The sequence below is a fragment of the Vicugna pacos genome, chromosome 13, assembly GCF_048564905.1.
Source record: "Vicugna pacos chromosome 13, VicPac4, whole genome shotgun sequence".
Classification (NCBI taxonomy): Eukaryota; Metazoa; Chordata; class Mammalia; order Artiodactyla; family Camelidae; genus Vicugna; species Vicugna pacos.
The window spans coordinates 31,371,515-31,395,582 of NC_132999.1; the positions used below are offsets into that span (position 1 = coordinate 31,371,515).

The following is a 24,068-nucleotide window of genomic DNA, read 5'->3' on the forward strand; positions in this document are numbered from 1 at the left end:
CTGGCCCTGTGATTTGCTCTGGCCAACAGGATGGAGTAGAATTCTTGCTGTGTCAGTTCTTGCTTACTTTCACTCTCGAGGAATCCTGCCCAGCTGTCAGGTGAACAAGCCCCAACTGTCCTGCCAGATGAAGAAAGATCACATAGAAAACAGCCCAGTGAGCCCAGTCAAGGCCGTCCTAGAATATCCTATAATGGGCCGACCCTACACATGTGAAAGAACCCAGGCAAGATCAGCAGAACTGCCTTAGAGCTGACTGAAAATACATAAATGAGCCCAAATAAGATCAAAAGAACAGCTCAGTTGACTTGTATACTCATGAGCAATAATTAACACACACTGTTTTAAACCACTGAGTTTTTAAACCCCTTAACGGAAGCACTGGGCATTGAACCTGGGACCCTGTGCATGCCAAGCACGTGCGTGCTCTACCGCTGAACTATACCCCTCACCCAAACCATTGCATTTTAGAGTGGTTAGTTACAAGGCAATAGGTGACTGATACAGGTAGCAATAAATAAACCAGCCCATCGGGAGCCTTACTATGTGCTTGGCTAATAAGCACTTTACAGGGGCTGTTTCATTTTCTTCTCACAATAACTTTATGCAGTAAATATTATTATCTTCATTTTACAGATTATAAAATTGAGCACACACTTTAAGTTCACTTGCCCAGTGTTGCACAGCTAGCAAACAATGGGGCCAAAATAAATCTGGCAGTCCAGCTCCAGAGCACCACTTCATCCAAGAAAGAGGCTCTTTTACTTAATCCAACAAACAAGGAACTTCTTCCAGTCTTCTCTAGAATAAATAATCTTTCCTAACCTTTCCCTGCACTTCTGATTGTTCAAACTCAAAGGTCCATTTCTATGAAAAATAACAATAACAATGACTTCATTTGTTGATACGTTAACTCATTTGACCCTTATAACCTGTAATGTTTGTGTCATCATCTTTGTTTTATAGAGGAGAGGAAAAAAGGTGGAGAGGGAGGCTCAGAGAGACTAACCCACCCTCCTAAGTCACACAGCCTGTGAGCAACCTAGTGGGGCTGGAACTGCAGGTCTGATAACTTCAGAGCCCACACCCTTGCTGCCTGGCAGTTCTTCTGAACCACCTTCAGGTTCTCCATATTTTCTTGCAGCTCAAACACCAATCACTTGTTTCACTTAGCAAACATACACCAAATATATCCTACCCTAACCAATATATCTCCAGCTCTTGAGGAGGCTTCAAAGCAGTTAAATCCACATTCTTTGCCCTCAAAGAACTCGTGGTTAGTTGAGAATGCCAGACTGAAATACACAAAAAGCTAAATGATAAACTAAGAGATGAAATGTAAGAGGGTATTACTGTCAAATGAATGGAATAACAAAACAGATTTCAGAGTTCAAAGGAGAATGAGAGAAATGTGGGCTTGATCTGTCTGGCAAGGATTCACATGGGAGAGACCATGAAGGACACCCAGGATGGGAGATTTCCTGTGGGAGCACAGTCTTCTGTTGCTGTAGGTGTGTGATTCTCCTAGGGTTGTCATGGTGATTGTAGCTTCAAGATACCCATGTGTGACTATTCAAATCTGGTGGGTTTGGACAAGGCCAAATGTGTGTGGGGGAAAAGGATTTATCTGAGAGTCCAAACATATCCAAAACTTGGAAGACTTAATAACTGGTTCCCGCTAGCTTGAAGCAACCACCATGTCATTCACAATCAACAGACTCAAAAAATGGACAATAAATCTAGATTTATCATCTATATCAGTCCTGTGGGATAGGTAGGATGCAGAGGAGGACCAAGAAGAAATGCAAGTTGTGCATAATGAATACAAAATGTCAGCCATTCATGTTCCAGCCCTTGCGGGACAAGGGGAAAAATTAGAATAATACACCTGCACTTGGGAAAACTCAATTGCTTCCATTTCCAGACTATTTTCTTCCTGTTCTCAATATCCAGGAAAGATCCTCCTTGATCTGACACAATCTAACTTTCCAGAAGTACCTCTTGCCATCTAAGCCCGTGCACTCTACCATGAACCAGCCACACTGCAATGCTTGTACTTTCTCAGCACACCTTGCTCTATCACACACTCATGCTGCTCCTGGCATCTGGGGCTTTGCACAGGCTATTCTTTCTACTGGATCTCTCATTGCTTCTATGCACCCTACGTAATCCTGCCTCCCTTCTTCCACTAGCTAATTCTTATTTTTCTTCATCCTTAGTTTAAATGTCACTTCAGGTTGAACAGAAGGAAAACAGGAAGCCCAGTGGGAATAAAAACACCATAAATGACAAAAGAGGCTGGGACAGTGGGCCTAAAGTCTGGATGGGACCAGGGGTTACAGGTACAGTGGGAGGTTCTACCTGAAAGCTACATTTAGCAGTTTGAGAAAAGGAAGGATATGTGATAAAGAATGAAACGACTCATGTCACTGGGAGCCCAAGCCCCAATGCTATGGGAGCCTCATAAAAACAGGCTATCATGAGAAGAGGAAAATGTTTCACTTCTGACTGGAGAGAAAGAAGCATCTGAGATCTGGAAGTAGGAAAAATGGCAGTAAACTCCAAATTGTAGGAGAAAGATGCTACAAGAGATCTTGGGAAGACAGGGGTGGTTAGCTGAGATGCATGTAGCGAAGTCTTAGTAATAGATCAGTGGAGATGACGATAAAGGAACAGAAATCTAGAGACTGGCTGCAGAGGAAGCTGATGAATCACAGAGGTGTTTCCAACAGTGGTGGTGGTATAGTGGAAAGATGCAAGCAGCTTTAAAGCAACAAGCAGAACAGTAAACAATGGCCAGGATATATGGTGAGAGGAAGCAACAGAGGAGAAGAAAGGAAGAAGTGTGAGTAGCAGAATATATTATATGATTATATTAATAATAATGGTAATAATATTCAATTTATGAAGGTTTTACTCAACTATCAAGCATATACCAACAATATGCATTATATCATTTGTAAGGGGAAAAAATGACCTTTGAGGCTGGCCAGAGAGACATAAGAAAAGGGCAGAACTGACAGCATGTCATTTGCTACATGGGAGAATATAGATACACTGAACTTAGCGACAAAACTTTAAAGTGATCTTACCTAAGATCCATGAACTGGAGGGGCTAGGAGACACTCACCCTGCCAGACAGAATGAAAGCTTCTTGTGGTCAGAGACCCTGCTTCATGTATGTGCAGCACTGTATGAACAGTACCAGCGCCGTGCCTGACACAGAGGGCATTCCATAGATACGTGTTGGTAGACTTAATACACAAAGGGATGGATGGATAAAAATATCAGTGTTACATATCTGTATCATAAACAAGATAAGAAGCATTTGTCTGTGTTTGAACTCAAATTTTAAAAGGGCTGAAAAACATCCTGAATCCAGGCTTGTTGATGACAGTGGAAAATAAAGTGAGATACTATTAAGAGAAAAATAAAATTCATCTGCCCCCCGGCCCCGCCACATTCCCCTCCTGTGCATTCTTTTCCAAATCTCTTTCTACTCATACTTTGCAAGGTTCTAGGTTTGGGAGTAAACAGGCCAGGCAAAAAAATGATTCACCAAACATTTTTGTAGCTGGGCATGCCACTAGGCACTGGGCACTCAGACAAGCAGGAGAGAGGCCAGCAAACATCAACTCCGGTGGTATGGTAAGACAGGGTGTGGTACGGTAAGGCAGAGGGTTCCCATGAAGATACAGAGCAATCATGCCCAGCTCAGTTTTGGGAGGTCAGAGGACACAACAGGCAACCCAGATGAGTATGATGGCATGGGTCAGGGGGATAAGAAGAGGCAGGGGATGTTTCCAGCCAGAGGTAGAGCAAGTGAGGAGTAACACAAATTAGGTTTCTCTCTCCTAGACTCTCAGGGAATCCCACACTGCCATTTTCCTTGTTTTCTCTATGACTATGAGCCTCCTGAGATGAAGCTACATTATTCATCTCTGTGTTCCTAGAACCCAGCAGTTTCTGGGATACAAAGGATACTTAATTGAACGAACAAGAACTTTAGAATGGGGAGTAACATACCATAATAGGACATGAATAAGAGCACTGAAAATCATTTGGGTGTGAGAGTTTGAGCCACTTCCCTGTGCCTCGGTTTCCTCATCTGTAAAATGAGGATAATAACATGTATCAGTTGTGTCCTCCCAGAAGCAACCACTGAGACAGCACAAGAGATTTACCAGTTTATAGTGAAAATACAATGGGGAGGAAGCAGAACTGGAAAGAGAGAGCCTCAGACCACGATGCAAATCAGACAAAGACTTGGCCAACCAAAGGGAAACCCTGGAGCAAAGATTTTGCAATAAGAAGTCTCCACATTGGGCAGAAATGGTCAGGCCCTAGTATCCCCCCTGGGCTCAGTCACTGGCTCTCCAGGCAGAGCACGGCCTGAAGGACCTGCAACTCAAGGCTGTCACCTAGCTCATCCTTGCAGATAAAGTGAGTTCTCTCTTGAAGGGAGATCTGAATGGCACACCTCCATGGTGGCCACTCTACCTAATGGGGTTGTGAGGCTTCCATTAATTAATGCAGATAAAATACTTAAAACAGTGCCCAGAACTCAGTATGTACTATTAAAGTACTTGGTATCACTGCAAATTATCTGTACAATTACATATAACTGCAAAACTTGGGTCTACAGGGGCTAGGCTGGAAACATAAATGTGTTAACTGACCTGAGTAAGATAAAAAGGTGTAAGGGGGCCCATGGTCTCTGTATCCTAGCTGGAGAGTACACATTCAGATTTAAAACAATACCAAAGAAAATAGCCACTATTAAAGCCTATATAAGAGTCAAACTTTGAAAGGTAAATTTCTACATAATTTTATGAATAAACAGAAGCTATTATGTAAAGATCTTTTCCATTACTTTTGGTCACTGACAGTTAAGCACAGCATCCCAGGGACCCTGCTTTTCATAATCCATGCCTCTTTGATACTTAGAATTGATATTACAATCTCAAAAGGTACCAAGGAATATTGGGGTTTCTTTTGAACTTAGTTATTCAAAGTTTTGATTTTTTTAACGTATGGAGATGCTCTGCTGTACACTAAATACGTGTTTTGTTTATTTTTCTCCCCAACAAGAGAAAAAGAAGAAAAATTACCCTGGGTGAACAGAGTAAATCATGCTTGAGTGCTACAACCTGAGCAAGGCACTCAGTGTATCTGCTCATAGGAAGTAAGAAGAGAGCTTTGTCCAGCCAGACTGTAAGAGATGGAGTGGGATGGTCAGGATTTTGGGTCTGTAAAGGTATAGAAATATGAGCTCACAGTGCCACTGAGTTCTGAGACCTGTTTGAGACTTGGCAGATGACAGCAGGAGAGCCCTGCTGCAAATGGGATCATGCTGTCAGCAGTGCAGCAGTTAGAAGAGGACTCAGCCTCGCATATGCTCAGCCACAGCCTGCTCAGTTCCTCCTCCACATGGTAATGAGAGGAGACTGCTTCAGAAAGTCTTTAAGTCACTGCTCTGGATCTTGGTCCTGGATCCACCTGTCCCAGTCAAGATGCAACTCTGCCACCTATGCTCACTCCATGACTTAGCTGCAAAGGGAAACACCACTCATGATTCCTGAGTGGGGCACAGTGTTAGAGTCTGAGCTGCTGAGGGGAAAAAAGAACGTAGATACTCCTGTTATATTTGATTATATATCATGAAAAGTCATACAGCATCTACTGAAGTTGAGCTTTTGACATGTAGATGTCAGATGCCTATATGACAGCCCTTGATGACACATGAAAAGGTCAAACCAATCTCTCTGAACTGTGAAATTCTAGGTAGGATCCATATAAAAAGATTGACAATCTATTCTGTTTTTAATTGTGCTGAACAATATGTAACAGGGCACACAAAAACTTTATTTCAATTTTGCATCACAGTATATTTGTTAATTTATTAAGGTGAAATTTATATAAAATTAGCCATTTTAAAGTGAACAATTCAGTGGCATTTAGCACATTCACAATGTTGTGCCACAACCACCTCTGTCTAGTTCCAAAACATTTCCATCACTTCAAAGTAAAACCCCTTACTCATTAAGCAGTTTTTGCCCTTCCCCACAACTCCCTAGCCCCTAATAATCACCAATCTTCTGACTCTATGGATTTATCAATTCTGGACATTTCATATAAATGAAATCGTATAAGTCATCATCTTTTGTGTCTGACTTCTTTCACTTAGTATGTTTTGGATATTTTTGTAGCCTATATCAGAACTTCATTCCTTTTCATAGCTGAATAATATTCCATTATGTGTATATACACAATTTGTTTATACATTTACCCATCGATGGACATCTGGCCTGTTTCCAGTTTTTGGCTACTGTGAATAGTGCTGCTATAAACATGTGTGTACCTGCACTTGAATACCTGTCTTCAATTATTTTGGGAATACACCTAGGAGTGGAATTGTGGAAATCATATAGTAATTCTATATTTTAAGTTTTTGAGGAACTGACAAAATTTTCCACAGTGGCTGCACCACTTTACAGTCCCACCAGTAAAGTATGAGGGTTCTAATTTCTCCACATTTTGCCGATACTTGTTTTTTTTTTTCTTTTCTTTTTTTCATTATAGCCATGTTAGTGGATATGAAGTGGTATCTCATTGTGGTTTTGATGTACATTTCCCTAATGACTGATAATGTTGAGCATCTTTTCATGTGTTTTTTGGCTATTCTTTAACATTTTAAGTGACAACCAGGGATATGGGATACAAATTTAAGTTAAAATTCAACCATGTATGGGGCTTCCAAATACAAATAACTCAAATGCAGTCACAGCTGAACAGATCCTTGTTATGATCTTCACTAAGTTCACTCTTGCACAAGCAATGATGACCACATCACAATTCACTGAATTCTAATTTAGCATTTTTTTCAAACATGGATTGTAAGAACAGGTTTCCATTTTAGAAATCCCATCTTCTAATCAGAGAAATATGACAAATATGATGTTTAAGAAAATGTAAGCTCCACAAGGGTAGCGATTTTTGTCTCTATCATTCTCCATGTCTGAACAAGGTATATACTAGGCACTCCACAAATACTGGCTAACTAAAGAAATGAGATTGACTACCTGGACCCAGAGACTTGTAAGTGAATGTAGATGATAAGGTAGAGAGATGGATCTAGGATAATTCCTCAAGAGCCTTCTGCCTAGGTCCAGTGGGAAAATGATGGCGCCATTAATCAGGATAATAAATACAGGAACAAGAACACTTGTGATAAAGGAACTATCTTAGAATTCTTACCATTAAATTCAGAGTTCCATTTTTATTCCTCAATTTTCATGTTCCTTTTATACCACCCTTTCTATGCAGAAAAATGTAAGAGAAAAGTGAAAGAGCATTCTACAAACAGAAGGTAATAATGCTGCTACTCACTAACATTTCCTACCTTAATTTTTCTGTGGTTTGGTTTTTCTTCCTATGTCTTATCCTGTCCTCATCCCTGCTGAATGTCACTCCATCCCATATATGTCCAATTTTCCATAGTTAGTATAACAGTCTTTACAGTACTCCTCATTCCAATTTGGTTTGGCAAATTTATTAAGTCTCTTCTCTGATTTACAAATTAGAGGATATCTTCCACTGAACAGAACTTATCTAGAAAAGTCGATCATGGTCCACTGTGACCCCATGTGACACCATTTTGTAACTAGAGGATAGATCACTACATTTTAGTTTACGCTGATCACTTCCCCTTTGGAAACTATGTGCCTTCCATTCAAAAATCAGAAAAAATAATTCAAGCTTACTTTAATTTGGTAAAAAATGTTTTGGTACCACTTGTCTTTTGAAATTATTTTATTATAAGAATATTCTAACTTTGTATAATTCATACCCCAAAAGAACAGACCATACCCTCAAAGGGAAGAGAAATCAAGGGGAGGGTATAGTTCTGTGGTAGAGCACAGTGCTTAGCATGCACAAAGCCCTGGGCTCAATCCCAGGTACCTCCATTCTAAAAAAATAGAATAAATAAACCTAATTACTTCCTCCTCCAAAACAAAAACAAAACAAAAATAGTTTTTTAAAAACAGGAAGAGAAATCCTATTTCAACACACAATAAGACTATCCCCTGTCCCATGTACATTAAGGTTTCTTGAGTTCTGTCCTTCTTCCATTTGTCTCCAAACAACATAGTAGTTTGACCTCAAATTACAGTATAGTGTTACAGTTAGTATCATTTTCCCCTCAACAAGTGATAGTCTGAGTGGACAGGGAGAATTTGTAGTACAAAACTCTTAGCTGTAATACAAACTCGGGATCTGACTTGTATTATTACGATCATGCACCAGGCACTTTCAGGAACACTAGTTTCAATGATCTGAGTAAGATCCTCAGAACTGCTGCTTCCAAGATTACCCTTTGTTCAGAAACTCATGCTGTAAGAACTAAAAGACCTTTAATATCAGAAATTTAGGGAAAAGATGGCCAACCAATCCTCAGGGGGAAGAAAGGAAAATCTTTTCTATAATAGTAGCAGAGCAAACTAACACAGGCCAACCACAGGCATCCATCCGTATACTGGATGAGAGACCAAAGCTGTACAGAGTCCTACTCAGGCTTCTAGCAGCAAAAGCAGGACTCCATGGCATGGACTTCATATTTAGGAATTCTCCAGTTGATGACAACTCAGAATTTTTGCTTTTTATTTTTTCTTTTCTCCCATCCTCATTCCATCTTTCTCACATTTTAATTCAAATCAGTAAAAACAATGTCAAACTTTTCTTGTAAAGGTTTTGGTTAATGGACTCTTACATAGTGTCATTTGCTCAATAAACACTTGTTGATCGTCCACTAAGCGGAGAGCCCTAGACCAGGCCCCAGGACTCAGGGGATACAGTGATGAGTAAGACACAGTTTCTGTCCTCAAGGAGTTGGGCTTCTTTCCTCAAGTCTGGAAGCTCTGTCTGTAGGGTCCAAAAAGTTTCATATGATGTATTCCTACAGAACTCTAATGCGTAAATGGTTCTCTTGACAGATAATGGGGCTGAGGACAAGAATGGCGATACTGCAGGCAGAGAAAACAGCAAGTGCAAACAGGCAAAAGCAAATGTGAAGCACGTTTGGTCAACTACAAATAATTTACTATTTGGAGCAAATGCAGGATTTAAATGGGAGAAAATGGAGGGCCATAAGTTTAGATACAAGGTAAGGATAGATGGGGAGTGACAAGCCAATAAGCTTAGGCTTCATCTTGTGGATAGTGGGGGGCAGGGAAATGACAAGGTCACATTTACATTTTAGAGATAATGGTGTTGACCAGTTGAAGGGGAAGAAGCTATAAAATGGGGTTAAGAGTAAAGGGGATTTTATGGTAGATCAGTAAAGACATGAAAACAGGATATCACAGATTACTAACTATTTACACTGTCCCTATTTTTAATCACCATGAATAACCAAAAGCAAATATCTGAATGCTTCCTGATTTTGTTTCCATGTGTCTCTTATGAAGACATATTTAGGTTTTTTGTTTGTTTTGTTTTGGCAGGAAGGGGAATAGTATTCCTTTTTAAAGAGCCCTACTCTTTACAAAAGCCTTTCCATGTTTAAGGACATACCAATAAATAATATCCCATACAATACACTTTTAACTAGACACCAAAGTAAAAAAGTTTTCAAAAGTATCCACCAGTTGGGATATATTCTTTTGTGGTATATTCAAAATTGATTATGCCTCTGAGTCATAAAACCGGGATTCAATTCCCTACTCTGTCATTTACCAGATTTCTATCATTGGGCAGGTAGTCCAACTTATCTAAGTTGTCACCTTTAAAGCTGTGTCTCAGTCAGAGTCTGAGTCAGGAAACAGAAGGCACACTCAAAGAGTAAAAGTGAGCAAGGTTTAATGAAGGAAATACATCAAGGGATGATGACGCACCCTGGGGCTGCAACAGTGGAGACATTACTACCTCTGAGAGAAAGAACTGTAGCTGTAGGACGGACAGGGGCTGTGACCTCCACACAGCCACTGCTAACCAGCAGCCCAGCAGAGAGAGGGCTGGGGAAATAAACACCTAAAACTCTTTCTGCCTTCACATAGCCTGCCAGTGACTTCCCTGGCCAAATCCTTCTAGACGTAAGAAGGCAAGGAAGCTCACTGATGTAGTCTATGAAGGTCTGCCTTCAAGGCCATAGAAAGGATGGGGAAAAGGGTAGAGAATAGATGTAGGGGGCAAACGGAAGGTAACTCAGTTCAAAATGTAATAATGGCTGTCTACTTCTCACATAGATTTCCTGAGGGTCAAATGAGATAACACATATAAAAGAATTTGCAAACTGTAAACAAAACATGCAAATACACTAATTATGAGATCCATTCTATAAGAATTAAACAAGAAAGAATACTGCCAATCTATGGTATGGGTCTCCCGAGGTTGACAGATCTCAAACTATCAAATCAAGAGTAGCCCGATGACACTGAAATTTTTTCTCTCTGGGTAAAAGTTCAAATCCTGAAGACAAAAAAATATAAAAATGAAAAGGAATTGTTCAGTACCAAATGGTTAAGGCTAAGTGAAAGAATTAATTCCCTAGTGAGGTCAGTGTAGCAGTGGTCAGACAGAACTCAGACACTTACACACCAGCATCTTCACGTCATTTTCCTGCCCTTCCCCTTTCCCAACTCTAGATCTACCTTTTGCCATCAACAGAATTAACAACAATTTATTTTGTTTTCTACTGTGGTTCAGGACCAGTTCTTATAAGCACCAATTCATTTGTCAAAAAAACACTGAACGAGCACCTGCAGAATACCTAAATGTGCTTAGCATATAAGCTAAGCATCTATCTACTCATCAGTGGATGATGAATCATGACAAAACTTACTCAGCTTATGAGCCTTATAATCCGACTTGTAATCTTTTTCCTTCTTGTTCACTCCTTTTTATCCATACGGACTTCCTTGCAGTTGCTTGAATCCCTCTAGATAACAGTCCTGCTTATGGCCTTTCCTCCAGCTATTCCCTCTGCTTTTCTCCCAGATAGCCACACAATTAACTTCTTCACCTCTATCAAGTTTGTTCAAACGTCACCTTCTCAACGAGCCCTACTCTATTCAAGACTGCAATCCCCGCTCAAGCTCGTGATCCCCTTTATCCTACTCCACTTATTCCCCTAGAGCATTTATAGCCTTCTAACATGCATATAATGTGCATGTTTATTATGGTTACTTTTAATTTCTTCTTCCCTTGCACTCCTACTAACAGGGATATTTGAGTTTTGTTCACTGATGTATCCAAGCACCTACAACTGGGCATGGCCCATACTGGACACTCAACAAATATTTACTGAATTAATTAATCAGTCAATCAATCATCCAGCCACATGAAATGGTTTCAGGAGGCTCACTGACACTGGCAATTTTTTGTTGACAGAAATTTTAAAAGTTGAAAAGAGAAAACTATGTTGGCGTATTTTAAATCTAATTTTAATTCTAATTTCTAATGTTCTAAATTTTTTGTTCGTAGGTGAAAACACATATAAGTGATGATTAATTCCCATTATAATTAAATGTAAAAGCTGTAACATTTCTATTAAAGGAAATATAAGATTAAGCATCAAGCTGGTACTATAGATAATAAGTGTTTGTAATTAACATACCATGGATAACTGTAAACTCTGTCATCGTACTAATAAAACGTAAAAATTCCTAAAGCAACTGGGAGCTCTGTGGCAGCTGCAATGTCAACACTAGCCACTTTGCCAGTTGTTCAGAGGCTGTGCAAATTAGACAAACTGGTAGTAACACATATAATGCATTTGGGAGCCATCTTTGCACGGCATAAGTTTCTGTTTTTTAGATAAAGACTTCTGTCTTTTCTTTGGATAAAATATCATATCCTAATGCATGAACATGTGGAGCTGAGATAAACTTCAAACTGGTAAGGGAATAAATCAAAGGGGTAGTTTAGGTACCTCTGGGTAAATATCTCCAGGTTCTGATTTGAGGGCAGAAAAGTTACTTGTGCAGCAAATTCGGGTCTATAAATTTATGGCTTAAATATGTAGAAAATATGAATTGAGGGATTAGTACTAGTTATTTTGTCACAGAGATAACTGGAAAGTTCAACAAAGAGCTCAAATGACAGAACTAGGTACGAAGGTATCAAATGTTAAATGGTTTCTTTCCAGAAAACCAAACCACCCATAGTGCTATGGAGTCAAAAAGATTAGGAAGCCACTGCACAGTCATCTTTCTCAATCAATGAAGGACATGATTTTCAGTGGACCAGTCACAGATTAAACTCAGTTTGGACAATGACTCTAACTCTGCTTCAGCTGTCATCACCCTTACATGTAAAAGGTTTGTGTGTTCGTGCATGTGTGTATTGATACCTGATGGATACATCTGGAGTTCTTACTGCAGTGGGGAACTAAAATATTTAGATCCAAACTGAACTGTTTCAAAGCAAGAAGTAAACTCTGACTTGTTTCATATACTATGTATTGAGCTATTTTGAAAGAACCAATACAGCTTTTTACTAGATACCATGTATTGTGGGCTGAATTGTGTCCCCCACCCCTAAATTCCTATGTTGAGGTCCTTAACCCCCAGTACCTCAGACTATGACTGTGTTTGGAGAAAGGGCCTGTAAAGAGGTAGCAACTAAGGTAAAATGAAGTCATATGAGTGGGCCCTAACCCACTATGACTGGTATCTGCATAGAAAGAGATTAGGACACAGACACACAGAGGAAAGACCATGTGAAGACAGAGTTAGAAGATGGCCCTGTACTAGTAAGAAGAGAGGCCTCAGAAAAACAACTCTGTCTACACCTTTATCTTGGACTTCAAGCCTCTATAAGTGTGAGGAAATAAATTTTTATTGTGTAAGCCACCCAGTCTGTGGTATTTGTTATGGTAGCCCTAGCACCCTAATACACCATGTATGATTCATCTCATTGTGGCACTGAAGCAAAAAAAGAACGCAGGTTTAAAACTCCAGTCCAAATCACAAATCTCAATTATGAATATTGATGGATATCTTATTTATGCAGTATCATGAGGGAATAAATCATTCCACATTGAACATAATTTCTGGATAACTGAAGCTTGCCTCTTAACAAACCAAAGTTCCCCCAATTCTAATAATATCAGATGGAAATCTTCCTAAAATACACCATTATATACTATTCCTGCTTTAAAGTAGGTATACCATGATGCAATCCTTTTAAAGGATAAAATTGAAACTTCCAACAAAACTGGTAATTGTTATTCAGTATTCTAATTCAATTATTGCTTCTACCTAAGATTAAGACTAATTTCTCATATTTTACTTTAGCAATTTGCTTGTCCCTCACTTTCAGCTCTCTTTTACTGAAACTTTTAGTGTGTCTCCTACCTAGCAGGCCTTCTAATCTGCTGTAGGCTGAGAAAGTAGGGAACTAAGCATGTTAGAACTGTCTTGAGTGAGAATCAAAAGGCTTGAGGGAGGGTCCAAGGAGCTTGCCTATGAGTAAACATGTTAACATACTCTGGCATATTTTTGCTTCTCAGAAATGTTTTTTCTTCTATCATAGCTTTTGCCTGTATTTCTAAGAGCTAACATTGAAAAGTGATGATCACTATGTTAGGGTAAGTGAGATTTAATTTGTTTGTTTATTTTACTAATTGAAAATAATTTTATTAATAATTCTATTTTGTTAATTTTAATAACAATTATGGGCTTGTTTCCACTTCAAAAACTTCACAGGATCTTTATAATGAATTAAAATCTGTATAGTGTTAATTTCTGATCTCCCAAAAAAAGAATATGAATATATCAATTTTAATAACAGCTAGCATATATTAGCATTTACTGTGTGCCTGATATTGTGCTAAATGCATATGAAGCATCTCAATTACCAGAAATGCAAAGAAATTATTGAAAGCAAGGAAAGGGATGCAAAATCACTCTGACCTTTCAGAAACTGTGCTTCCTGAATGGATACATTATGCAAATAAGCATTATTTGATCAAATAAAACATTTTAACCTGGTTTCTAAAAAGTTATTAGTAAAAAGTAACAACATATGCAAGTTCCAAATTAACTATAATCCTGGCATAAGGCAAATAATCATTCTTCTCCATGGACCATCACTACTGACAACAACCTAAAAAATTGGAGTAACTTCTCTCCGTATTTCCAATGACCCAACATGAATTTATGAAGAAGATACGCTCCTAGGCAGAAGGGCCTCTGGAAATGAATCACTAGGTTATGCAAAATTACACTGGTATGTTAACTCCCACCTCTCAAAAGCTATGTACTTAACATATTTGGAGGTCAATTTTTTAAATGAAATTTATTGAGGTGTAATGCACATAATAAAATGCAGAGATCTTAAGGGTTCAGTTTGATGTGTTCTAACAAATTGGTCTACCTCGTAGTCAACACCCAGCCAAAATATGGCATCTTAGAAAATTCCCTCCTGCCCCTTTGCAGTCAAACCTCTTTCCCTGACAATAGGTAGGTATTTTTCAGCAGATATAATAGCAGTTTATGGACGGTTAACAATAGGAATATTTACTGAGTGCCCACGTGCCAGGCACTGTACATATATGGGATTCCATTTAATTCCCATGTCAAAGGTTGGTATTATCTCCATTAATCTACTGAGAATAAAAGAGTGGGAAAAAGTAGGAGGACCAAGAAATTAATCATACAAGTTCACTTAACCACTGAGTGGTGGGATCAGACCTGAATCAAGAATATCTGAATTAGAATCCCTCATGGTAAACTATATTGCCTCTCCACAAATGCTAAGGAGTTCTCTGTTAATTCAAAACACACACTAGTTAGTGGAATTAACGAGGCCACCAGTTCTACCTCACAACCGCATCTCTATTACAATCACACCCAAGTACCTTATCTTAACAAGCAAGCAAAGGTTTCAGAGGCTAATACTAATGATAACTAAAGAGGATTACTTACAAGTTCCTTAAATAAAAACCTGCATGTAAATCCTTCATATATTTCTAGAGCAGTTAGGAGAGGGGGAAAATCCTCTATATAGGTGGGTGGGTCACAACCCCATCAGCCCCAAGGAATGGTTAGTGTTTTAGAAAAAGAAGGGAAGTAATCCAACCAACCGCTTGTTCTTAGTCAACCACAGTCCACCCTACCCAAGAACCACAAGGAGAGGTGCTGCACAGCACTGTACTGTCACTTTACAGACAAGCTGGGAGGCAAACATCTGGAGTGAACCTTTTGATTCCTCATTACATTAATTTTATTCAATGTTTTAAACTCAACCCACTTACATTTACAAAACACTTCACACAGACTACTTCCCTCATGAATGGAGCTCCATTCACATTTCACTTAAAACATCAAACTTATTCTGAAATGACTGAGGTTAAAGCTTGTTCAGTCTCAATTTGCAAGTATTATAAAATAATGGAAAACCAGGCGCACAAATACAGGAGGATAGTGTGAGGTAGCTTCTTTGAGGGGTTCTACCAAAATAAAGCAGCTAGGTAGCGAGGGGAAGGCAGGCTTTTAGGAGCCCATAGGGCTCATGCCATACTGTGCTGTGGAGTGGGTTATTTGATTCCTCAGAGGGAAGATTTATGAGAACTACCACCCTTGAGCGGTACCGGCTAACACCTAGGGAATCGATATGACTTATTCTCCCCCAAACCTGGAGTTGTTTTCTAGAAGTCCCTCTCTGAGGTTCCCCTGTGGTTTCCCTAAATCCCTTAACATATGTTGGGGGAGGGGAGGTTTTCTCCCATTTAAAAACGAATTGTCTCCGACAAGTTGAAGACTTCAGGACGTGTCGTTACTAAATCCTAAACGTCTGACAACTCCAGCCCAAAGAGAGACACCTATTACAACACACACAAAAAGACCCTATCCGGCAACACCCTATCAGTGCTGACCCGATCCTCCGTTTTCCTCCGCTAAACAAGACCACTGTTAGTGCAACAGAAGAGCCCTCTCAATCTCATCTAGAAATAGCCCAAGCCTCAGGTCGACAGCAGGCTGTAATGGGGAAAGGCACTGGAGGGTGCTGCTTCTCGACAATTAGCGGGAGTCACACAGAGGGGGCCCCTGAGGATCCGCGCTATCTCGCCGAGCCCCTTGGGGCTCTACTCGCTCGAAGCTGCCCGGACTTTTTGGCGCCACCAGCTTGTTCAGCAAAGCCACCCCAAGGACCGCTCGGGAAAGGCGCAGAGGGGAGAGGCGCCGGGCGGCGGCTTCTAGGAGCCGCAGGGTCGACTGTCGCAGGGGGAGGGGGCGTGGCAGACCCAACTTTCTGTGGTCTCCCCTGAGGCCTGGGAAGTCTCCGGAGGCCGGCGGGGGAGTGACTCGGAGCCCACCAGGAACAGAGCCACCAGACGGGCGGCACAGGGGATGGCCAGGACCCCCAGGCCAGGGGCGCGCGGGGACGGTTTCCTACTGCAGGGGCCCCTCCCCCTCCCTGGGAGTCTGGGTGGCCGGGCTGCGCGCTGGGAGCAGCCCAGGCGCGACCACGTGGCCGCGCAGCCGCCAGTGCTCGTAACAGCGGGTGGGCGGGGCGTCCGGGACGCGGGGCTGACCCGAGGCGCGGCTACCTGGTTCTTAAGGCGCATCTTCTTGGTGGCGTGGTACAGCCGGAGGAGGCGGCGGAGGCTGGGCGGGGCTGGCGGGCGGGAGGACGTCCGCGGAGTCGCGCCGCGCTCGCTCGCTCGTCTGACCGGCGAGGCGCGGCGCGGCGCGGCGCGGCGCAGCGCGGCCGCTTCGCCACCCCTTTCGCCGTCGTCGCCGCCACCCCCACCGCTGGCTCCAGGGGGCGCCTCTCGCGGGAGTAGGAGGACCGACCCCTGCGGTTCCGGGCCCTGACGTCTGAGTTGGGGCTTGGCATGGAAGCTATGCTCAAAAAGTTGGATGAATAAATCTCTTCCCTACGATACTGGTACCTATGCTTAAATTTTAAGTGAGGTAGTTCTTTTGCTGACCACCAACACTATGTGCACCAATGTTATTGGCAAAACTTGGTGCTAGGCTCCGAGGATTGACAAACGTGACCAATTTGGAACCCTTAGAATAAATCTTACCCTTTAGGTGAAGGTGCACTAGAAAGGTGGCCTGTGTTTGGCAGAGAGCGTGGACACGCTAAGTGGATCCTTCAAGCCATGTTTGGCCAGTTGACTGGTGTCTAAGATATACCCAAAGTAAAGTGAGGAATGGAGACAATGATTTATGTCACTAAATCCTAAACAAAATGACCAAGACTTGTGCACTATGATTTCAGATAAAAATGTTTGTTGGGCGCAATGACTTGGGAGAGCCGTTCAGTTACTCTTTGGCTTCCTAAACCACACCAGATCTTTGAATACCACAGTGTTGATCTGGTGCTGGGTAATCTAGTGATCGTTAGAAATGGGAAAAGTGGCTTCTTGGGCCCTCCCTGACCTTTATAAAATTTTCACACTCGGGGCTGAGAAACTCAGAAACTCACAGTTGAGAATGCTTATTATTGCCTAAAGGAAATCTACTTTGAGTCAAAATACAGGAAATACAGGTATGAGTAATAAGACTTATGGGTTGAAGTAAGTTTAGGATGGTAATGTTAGAATGCAAATATTGAAGAATCATTTTATCTAATGCCTCTTTATAGGTGAAGGCTCTGAAGTCCAGAGAAGACCTGCCGAGGACACAAGGGAATCAGGAGGAAAAACTGTAAAAGTTCTCCTGACCTCTAGTCTGTTGTTCTATATTACAACTCTTAGGATTCTCAAATTTTCCATTTTTAGGACTTGATCCATTCAAACCTTCAAACAGATCAAAATAAACTAAAGAGTATGCCTAGGTGATAGGAGAATTTGGAATGACAAATGAAAAAAATTTGCTGTTTTCATTATCATGATAGCTGTTAGTTATTGAGCCTTATGTTCACTTTCCATGGATTACCTCATTTAATAAAAGTCTGAAATGATTTCATTCTTAGTGCAGCCTTAAAACTGAATAATCCTTGATGGCTGTAAGAGCTGTTTTCCCACAGCCTCCTTTGACTACGTAATACAAGAGTTTTGTTCCTGAGCAGATGGGGATATACTAACTCAGAATTCTGCTAACTTGTATTCTTTGACCCAGCAGTTCCACTTCAATAAATTTATTTTAAGGAAGGAATCATTAATGTGTTCAAAGACTTGGCTCTATGATTATTTACTGTAGGATTCTTTGAAATCTGGAAAAATAGTTTTTAATGGTCAACAAAGGAGACTAATCATACAAAGAAATATTCTGCAGACATTAAGAAAGATACAGTCAATGAATATTTATCAACATGGAAAGATGTTCATAATATATTTCAGAGTGAGAAAGGCAGATCACAAAATTGTATGCTTAGAATGATCCTGTTTTTGCAGGGGTAATGATGGTTATTTTGGAAGGGGGTTCATAAGTGATTTTTATTTCTCCCTTTTTTGCTTATCTGTAGTTTTAAAAATGTCAATAGAACATATTTATTATTTTGGAATTAAACAAATCACTGTCTCTGATTATTATCAAAGTACCTTCAATGAGCAAGACATTACAGCAAAGGCCAGAAGGCAAGAATTCAGCGCAGCTTAGCCCAGTAAAGAACACAGTCTTAATCGCTGAAGTTAGATTCTTAATCAGACCTAGCTTTGGAAACAGCTCTGCCCTCTTTAAGTCACCTTAAACAAGTTACTTGGTTTTTCTAAGGCTAAAACCAGTAATGATAATAATAGCTAACATTAATGAGAGTTTACCTTGTGCTGGGCACTGTGCTCGGCACTCCCCACATCAAGAAACTTGGGCTTAAATTGAGGGAAGTTAAATAACTTGCCCAAATTTCCAAGTTTACACAATTAGATAAATATTCACATCATAGTGTGGTTGTGGGTACGAGGGTTAATTGTGCAAGGGGGCACTTAAAGCACTTAGACTAATAAACTGGCAGATATCTAGCTATATGTCCACATATTTATCTCTCTCTCTCTCTCTCTCTATATATATATATATATGATGCTAGTCCTTTTTAATTTAGCACAACCCTTGTAGCAAATTCTACTTTTTATAACCATTTATTTATTTTTTTACTCAAGTCATCTCTCCAGGGAATCTACTTCAGCTCTTTACTGCGGTGGGTAAGATCATGGGCTCTAAAGCCTGTCTTGGCTTAAATCCCAGCTCTACCATTTACTAGCTCTGTGAGCTTGGGCAAGTTACTTAACCCTCTTTATGCCTCAGCCTTCTCATCTATAAGATGGGCATAATATTAGAATTGACTTTATGGCGGTTGTTCTGAATATTAAATGAGTTAACAGACAGAAAGCAATAAGAACAGTACCTGGTGTACTTAGAAGTTTTTAAATGATTAGACATTTTACAAATTGTAAGTTCTTTTTTACACTAATATAAAGATTTTAGTACATGTTCTTTATATTGATATCTGAACATATTGTTATTTAAACCAAAGGTTATGTAAATGCAAAACCTGTCAGAATTCATAGTAGGAAGCAATCCCCATTTAAAAGAAACCCATGTAGCATTTACGTGCGCATATATTATTAAAACAGCATAACCAGAAACAAGATATACAAAAAAATACCTATTCTTTCAGGTTTAACTTTTCCAAAATCGGTTCAGCCATGAATTCTTCAAAGAAAAGAATCTGGCATATTTAGGACTTTACTTGTCATACATTTTGTTTATTATTGTCAGAGATTTGATCTGTTTTCTGGATTTATGAGGTCTTTTGAAAACAATTGAATAATTCCACACAGAGATAAAAATTTTACTCCAGATTTATCATCAAATATGTTAAGGTAATACTGCTTATGAAAAATCTCATAAAAAGAGCCAATCATCATAGGGTTAAGAACCATGCCACAGAAAAAAAAATTATTTCTCATCAATTGAAAGTATATTTTAAGTTAAACTGTATATGTATATATAATATACAAATATATATGTGTGTATATACATATAAACTAAAGGTAATATATTAAATATTAATTTTTTCAGCATAGTATTGACTATCTAACACAAGTGTTTTGGAAGTATGTTAAATTCCTTCCCAATATAAACCATAAATAGAATCTGTGGTAATTTTACAATTACAAGTCATATTGTGGCTCTAGGATAGTTAACTTCATGTAACAAAGCAATTAGTAAGAGCATGGAAACTTACTTTCTTCCTTTGAAAGGCAATTCCTTTATTAAGGGCAATGTTATTTTTCTTTATAAGTCCTGAATCTTCACACAAAGACATTACAAGCTCACTGTGCACCTTAATTATAAGGGCACCTGTGTTTCTTTGTTTATCTGGTTGGTCGGTCCTGAGGATTTGATTTGTCACACTCCTCCCCTGTCCCGCCCTATTTCTCTCTTAATGAGAACAACTTAACAATACCATCTGTACAACCTCCACGGCTCAACTAATGATTAGGGAGGAATACAGGTATTAGTCATGGTGGAGAAGCACTTGTTGCTTAACCTTCATATAAAGGAGTAAAATTCAGGGTTAGTAAGCATAAACTTGGGAGATACACCAATTTTTAAAACATAGAATGAAACCCCACCCCTACCTTTTCTCCGCCACCCTTCCACCATCCTGCTCTTCTCCTTGGGGAAGCAATCTGGTATTAGATGGAGTCAGATTAACCCCACCTCTGTCATTCAGGAGCCCTGTGATTTTGGCGAGTTCCTTTATCTCTCTGAGCCTCAGTTTCTGTATGATAGAGATAATAGTACTTACCTCATAGATTGTTATGAAGATGATTTTTAGTACTAATGGGAAAAATGTGTAAAGTAACCACTTAATACAACTTTCTTCTCTTTCTTCTTCCCCCTGTGCATTGGGAACACTCACAAAAGACTCCAACTATGCCATCCATAGAAGAACAGGCATGTGTAAAGGTGTGGATATTTCAGGAATTTGGAATTACATGTAAGATACAAAATTCGTCTGTTGTCTTCATCACTAATATCTCCTGAAAGGAAATGAAAGAACCCCATTCATTCAACAAGTAGCCATTGAGCACCTATTAGGTCTAGGCGTCCTGCAAACCACTGGCAATAGAGTTGTCTTTTGTCCTCAAGAAGCTCTCAGCCTGGGGGGTACAGTAGATGAGGAAATGCCAGACAGTGACAACACAACACAGCGTAACAAGTGCTGACGTAGAGAGAAGTACCAGGGATTGTTGTGAGTGTAGAGTAGGGGCATCCAAGAGAAGGGTTTAGGTGAGAGGGGGATCTGGAAAGATTCCTGAGGGAAAAATGATTCTGGGATTGAAAAACAAGCAGGAGTTACAAAGGGAAAGACTGAACATCCAAGCTTGATAGAGGTGGCTTTTTGAAAAGACCTGTTCTAAAGCTGTGAAGTAAATGGTGTATTCCATTGTTAGAATAAGGCTACACTGTCGTGTTATGCAGATTATGGATATAACAGAATTTGTGCATTCTCTGATGTTTCATCACATGAGATTTTAACGGGAATCATGAATAAGCTCTGTTTTCGAGCAGGCCCAGAAGCATATGTTTAGAAACATTTGATTAGAGCCTTTGTGCTAACAGTTTTACTATTCTTAGTTGCTCCTTAACAGCTGCAGTTTGTACTTAATAGATTAGATAATTAACTGCTTATTAGTAGAAAATAACTCAGCCAATCATGATATGCAGGAAATGATAAGAAAAAGAGTGTTCAGTCTTCATGTAGGTTTTTGTGCTGGGAAGAAACTTAGAGATCATTAATATTCCCCTCATTTTACTGACAAGAAAAACCAGGCCCAGAGAAGCTCAGTGATCCGCCTAAGTCCTCACAGCTAGTGAGAAACAGAGTCAGGAATAGAACTGAGTTTCTCTGAGCTCCCTGCCCAATGGTCTCACCAATGACAATGACTATTTACTGGGCATTTCCAGTGTGCCAAAATGATAACTAAATAAAATCTGACACTTATGCCTTGAATCCTTATAGAATGGAGCAGGGAAGAAGTACTTTTGAAAAATAAATATTTGTTGTGTTGATACCAGTGAATGAAGAAACAGTGTTCACATAGAGCTTGTTTCACTAGCCAGTTAACGTATTTCTTTCAAAGCTAACTTTAAAGTTTTAGGTTTATACATGTCTTTCAGATTTTGTTTCTAAGATTTTCCTCTAGGAGTTTGATTTAATTCAGTTTGATTCGACAAATATTTATTGAGCCCCTGGGATAGGAAAATCAAATCTTTCTTTTCTGTTTCATTTCTTCTGTATGTCAGGCTTCGTGAGAGGCTGTGTCATGCCAAAAAAGAGCACCAGGAGTCAAATAGGCTTAGGTTCAAATTCCAGTTCTACGACTAATGCTCTCACAAATCTTGGAAAGTTACCTACTTCTCTTATCTGTAAAACGAGGGTGTGAATTAAGTCTACTTTAAAGGGTTGCTCTACGGATTAAAATGAATGAAATAAATAAATGGAATCCATTTTATTCATGGCCATTTGTTCTGCAGATTACTCATGTTCATTAAGCTGAGCAGCATTCTGTTAAAGGTCATTTATTGCCATGTGTGGCAGACTGTATTTTCCAAATGTGGCTTACAACAGTATCTCCCTACCCACCTGCTCTTCTGCATGTGATCTTGCTACTCCCTTACCATGAGGGGACTTTAACCCCCCTTCTCTTTAATCTTGGTCAGTCTTAGAGACTCTGGGTCACACCATCCACTGTCCCTTCCTTTCAGCTGATAGGAATGCAGATGTCATGGTGGGAGCGGAGATAGAAGTTGGCAGGACAGCAGAACAGAAAGCCTCTGGAACCTTGATGATTATGTGTATTATCACAGCAGCGTGGACTACATACAAAACCAGACTTTTATATGACAGAGGAATGAACTTCTATCTTATTTAGGCCTCTTATTTTGGACATTCCTGTCACAGCAAACCTATCAATATCCTAACCTACACAGTTGGAGAGGCTAAAATGAATATAAAGTGCCTGGCACAGAGTAGGTGTTCAATAGTAAGTAGTTAGCATATTTCAAACACCAAAACCATCTACTGCCATCCAGGACACAATCCCACTTTTAGGGTGATTTTTATATCTGCCTTATTGACCTCTTCCACATAGCCTTCCTTCTGTCTCTGCCTTCTGGGTCATCGACAGACAATAGTACTATTTTTAGTCACTTAATCCCACTAATCCCACTAATCCCTGAACTCCTCATCTCCAGTGACTCACTTTCCCTCCATTTCAGCCACCCAGCTTCACAATCAACTCCACACTTCCTTATGGCACTAAATGGCTCCACTTGTAAGTTCTAGAATTTGGACAGTTTTCTGATTCCTGCTCCTGCTCACCTCTCTCACCCTCTCACTGCTACCAACCCAGTCTTCATCCGCATCATGTTCCTATCTTGTGTGCTAATATAATTTCCTGACTGGCATTTCTATTGAGAATGGGTCCCACAATCAGCATTTTGCCTGCCACCCTAGAATCTCAGCCACCCTCTTCATCTTCTGCCATTCCCACCTGGTCAGCCCTGGTCCAGGCTGGTCCAAGTGGGTCTCCACTGGACTCCCACAGCCCCTGTGCAGTTCTTTATCACAATTGATACCACACTGCTTTATCAGTTTCAGGTGTGAGTCTGTCTCCCCACTAGACTATGAGCTTTTTGAGGTTGGAGACTGACTTATACATCTAAGGAACTATTATTGCCACCAAAAAACAAGTCTACTATTGGAAATATCCCACTTTTTCCTGCCTCCATGCCCTTGTCTATGCCATGCCTCCCTGGGAATATTTTCCTCCACTGCATTGCCTCCTTCTAACATAAGACAAATCCTGTAAGGTTCATCTCAGATGCCGCCTCTAAGAAGTTTTCCCCGATATGACACTTTCCTCCTTTGAAGCTCCAAAGCATTTCATTGGTATTTCTTTGCAGACACTTTGATTTTGCAGTTAACTCAATTATTGAGCGTGTACTATCCACTCAGTGATATGCTGCCCACTTCACTTATGCCTACCATTTACTCCCCATAAAAATCCAATTTTGCAGATAAGGTAACTGAAAGTCTGAAAGGTTAGGTGACTTTGCCCCAAGTCACACAGCTAGAAAGTGGCAGGACCAAGGTCAGTGAGC

General features: G+C 40.2%; 1 protein-coding gene and 1 long non-coding RNA gene across 3 annotated transcripts in view; one reads left to right on the forward strand and one right to left on the reverse strand.

The window, feature by feature from the left end:
* The window catches only part of ELAVL4 (ELAV like RNA binding protein 4), a 142,524-nt gene extending 125,829 nt beyond the window's left edge, over nucleotides 1-16,695 (reverse strand). For both annotated transcript variants that reach the window (XM_072974478.1, XM_072974477.1), the window contains exon 1: nucleotides 16,553-16,695. In XM_072974478.1, coding sequence (XP_072830579.1) covers nucleotides 16,553-16,570 — 18 coding nt within the window. In that variant the 5' untranslated portion in view covers nucleotides 16,571-16,695. The remainder of the gene's footprint in view (nucleotides 1-16,552) is intronic.
* A 2-nt stretch (nucleotides 16,696-16,697) lies between these two features.
* Nucleotides 16,698-18,110, forward strand: LOC140700647 (uncharacterized). Its single transcript, XR_012079121.1, has 2 exons — nucleotides 16,698-16,893; nucleotides 17,599-18,110. It is a non-coding gene; the product is annotated as an uncharacterized lncRNA (long non-coding RNA).
* The last annotated feature ends 5,958 nt before the right edge of the window (nucleotides 18,111-24,068 follow it).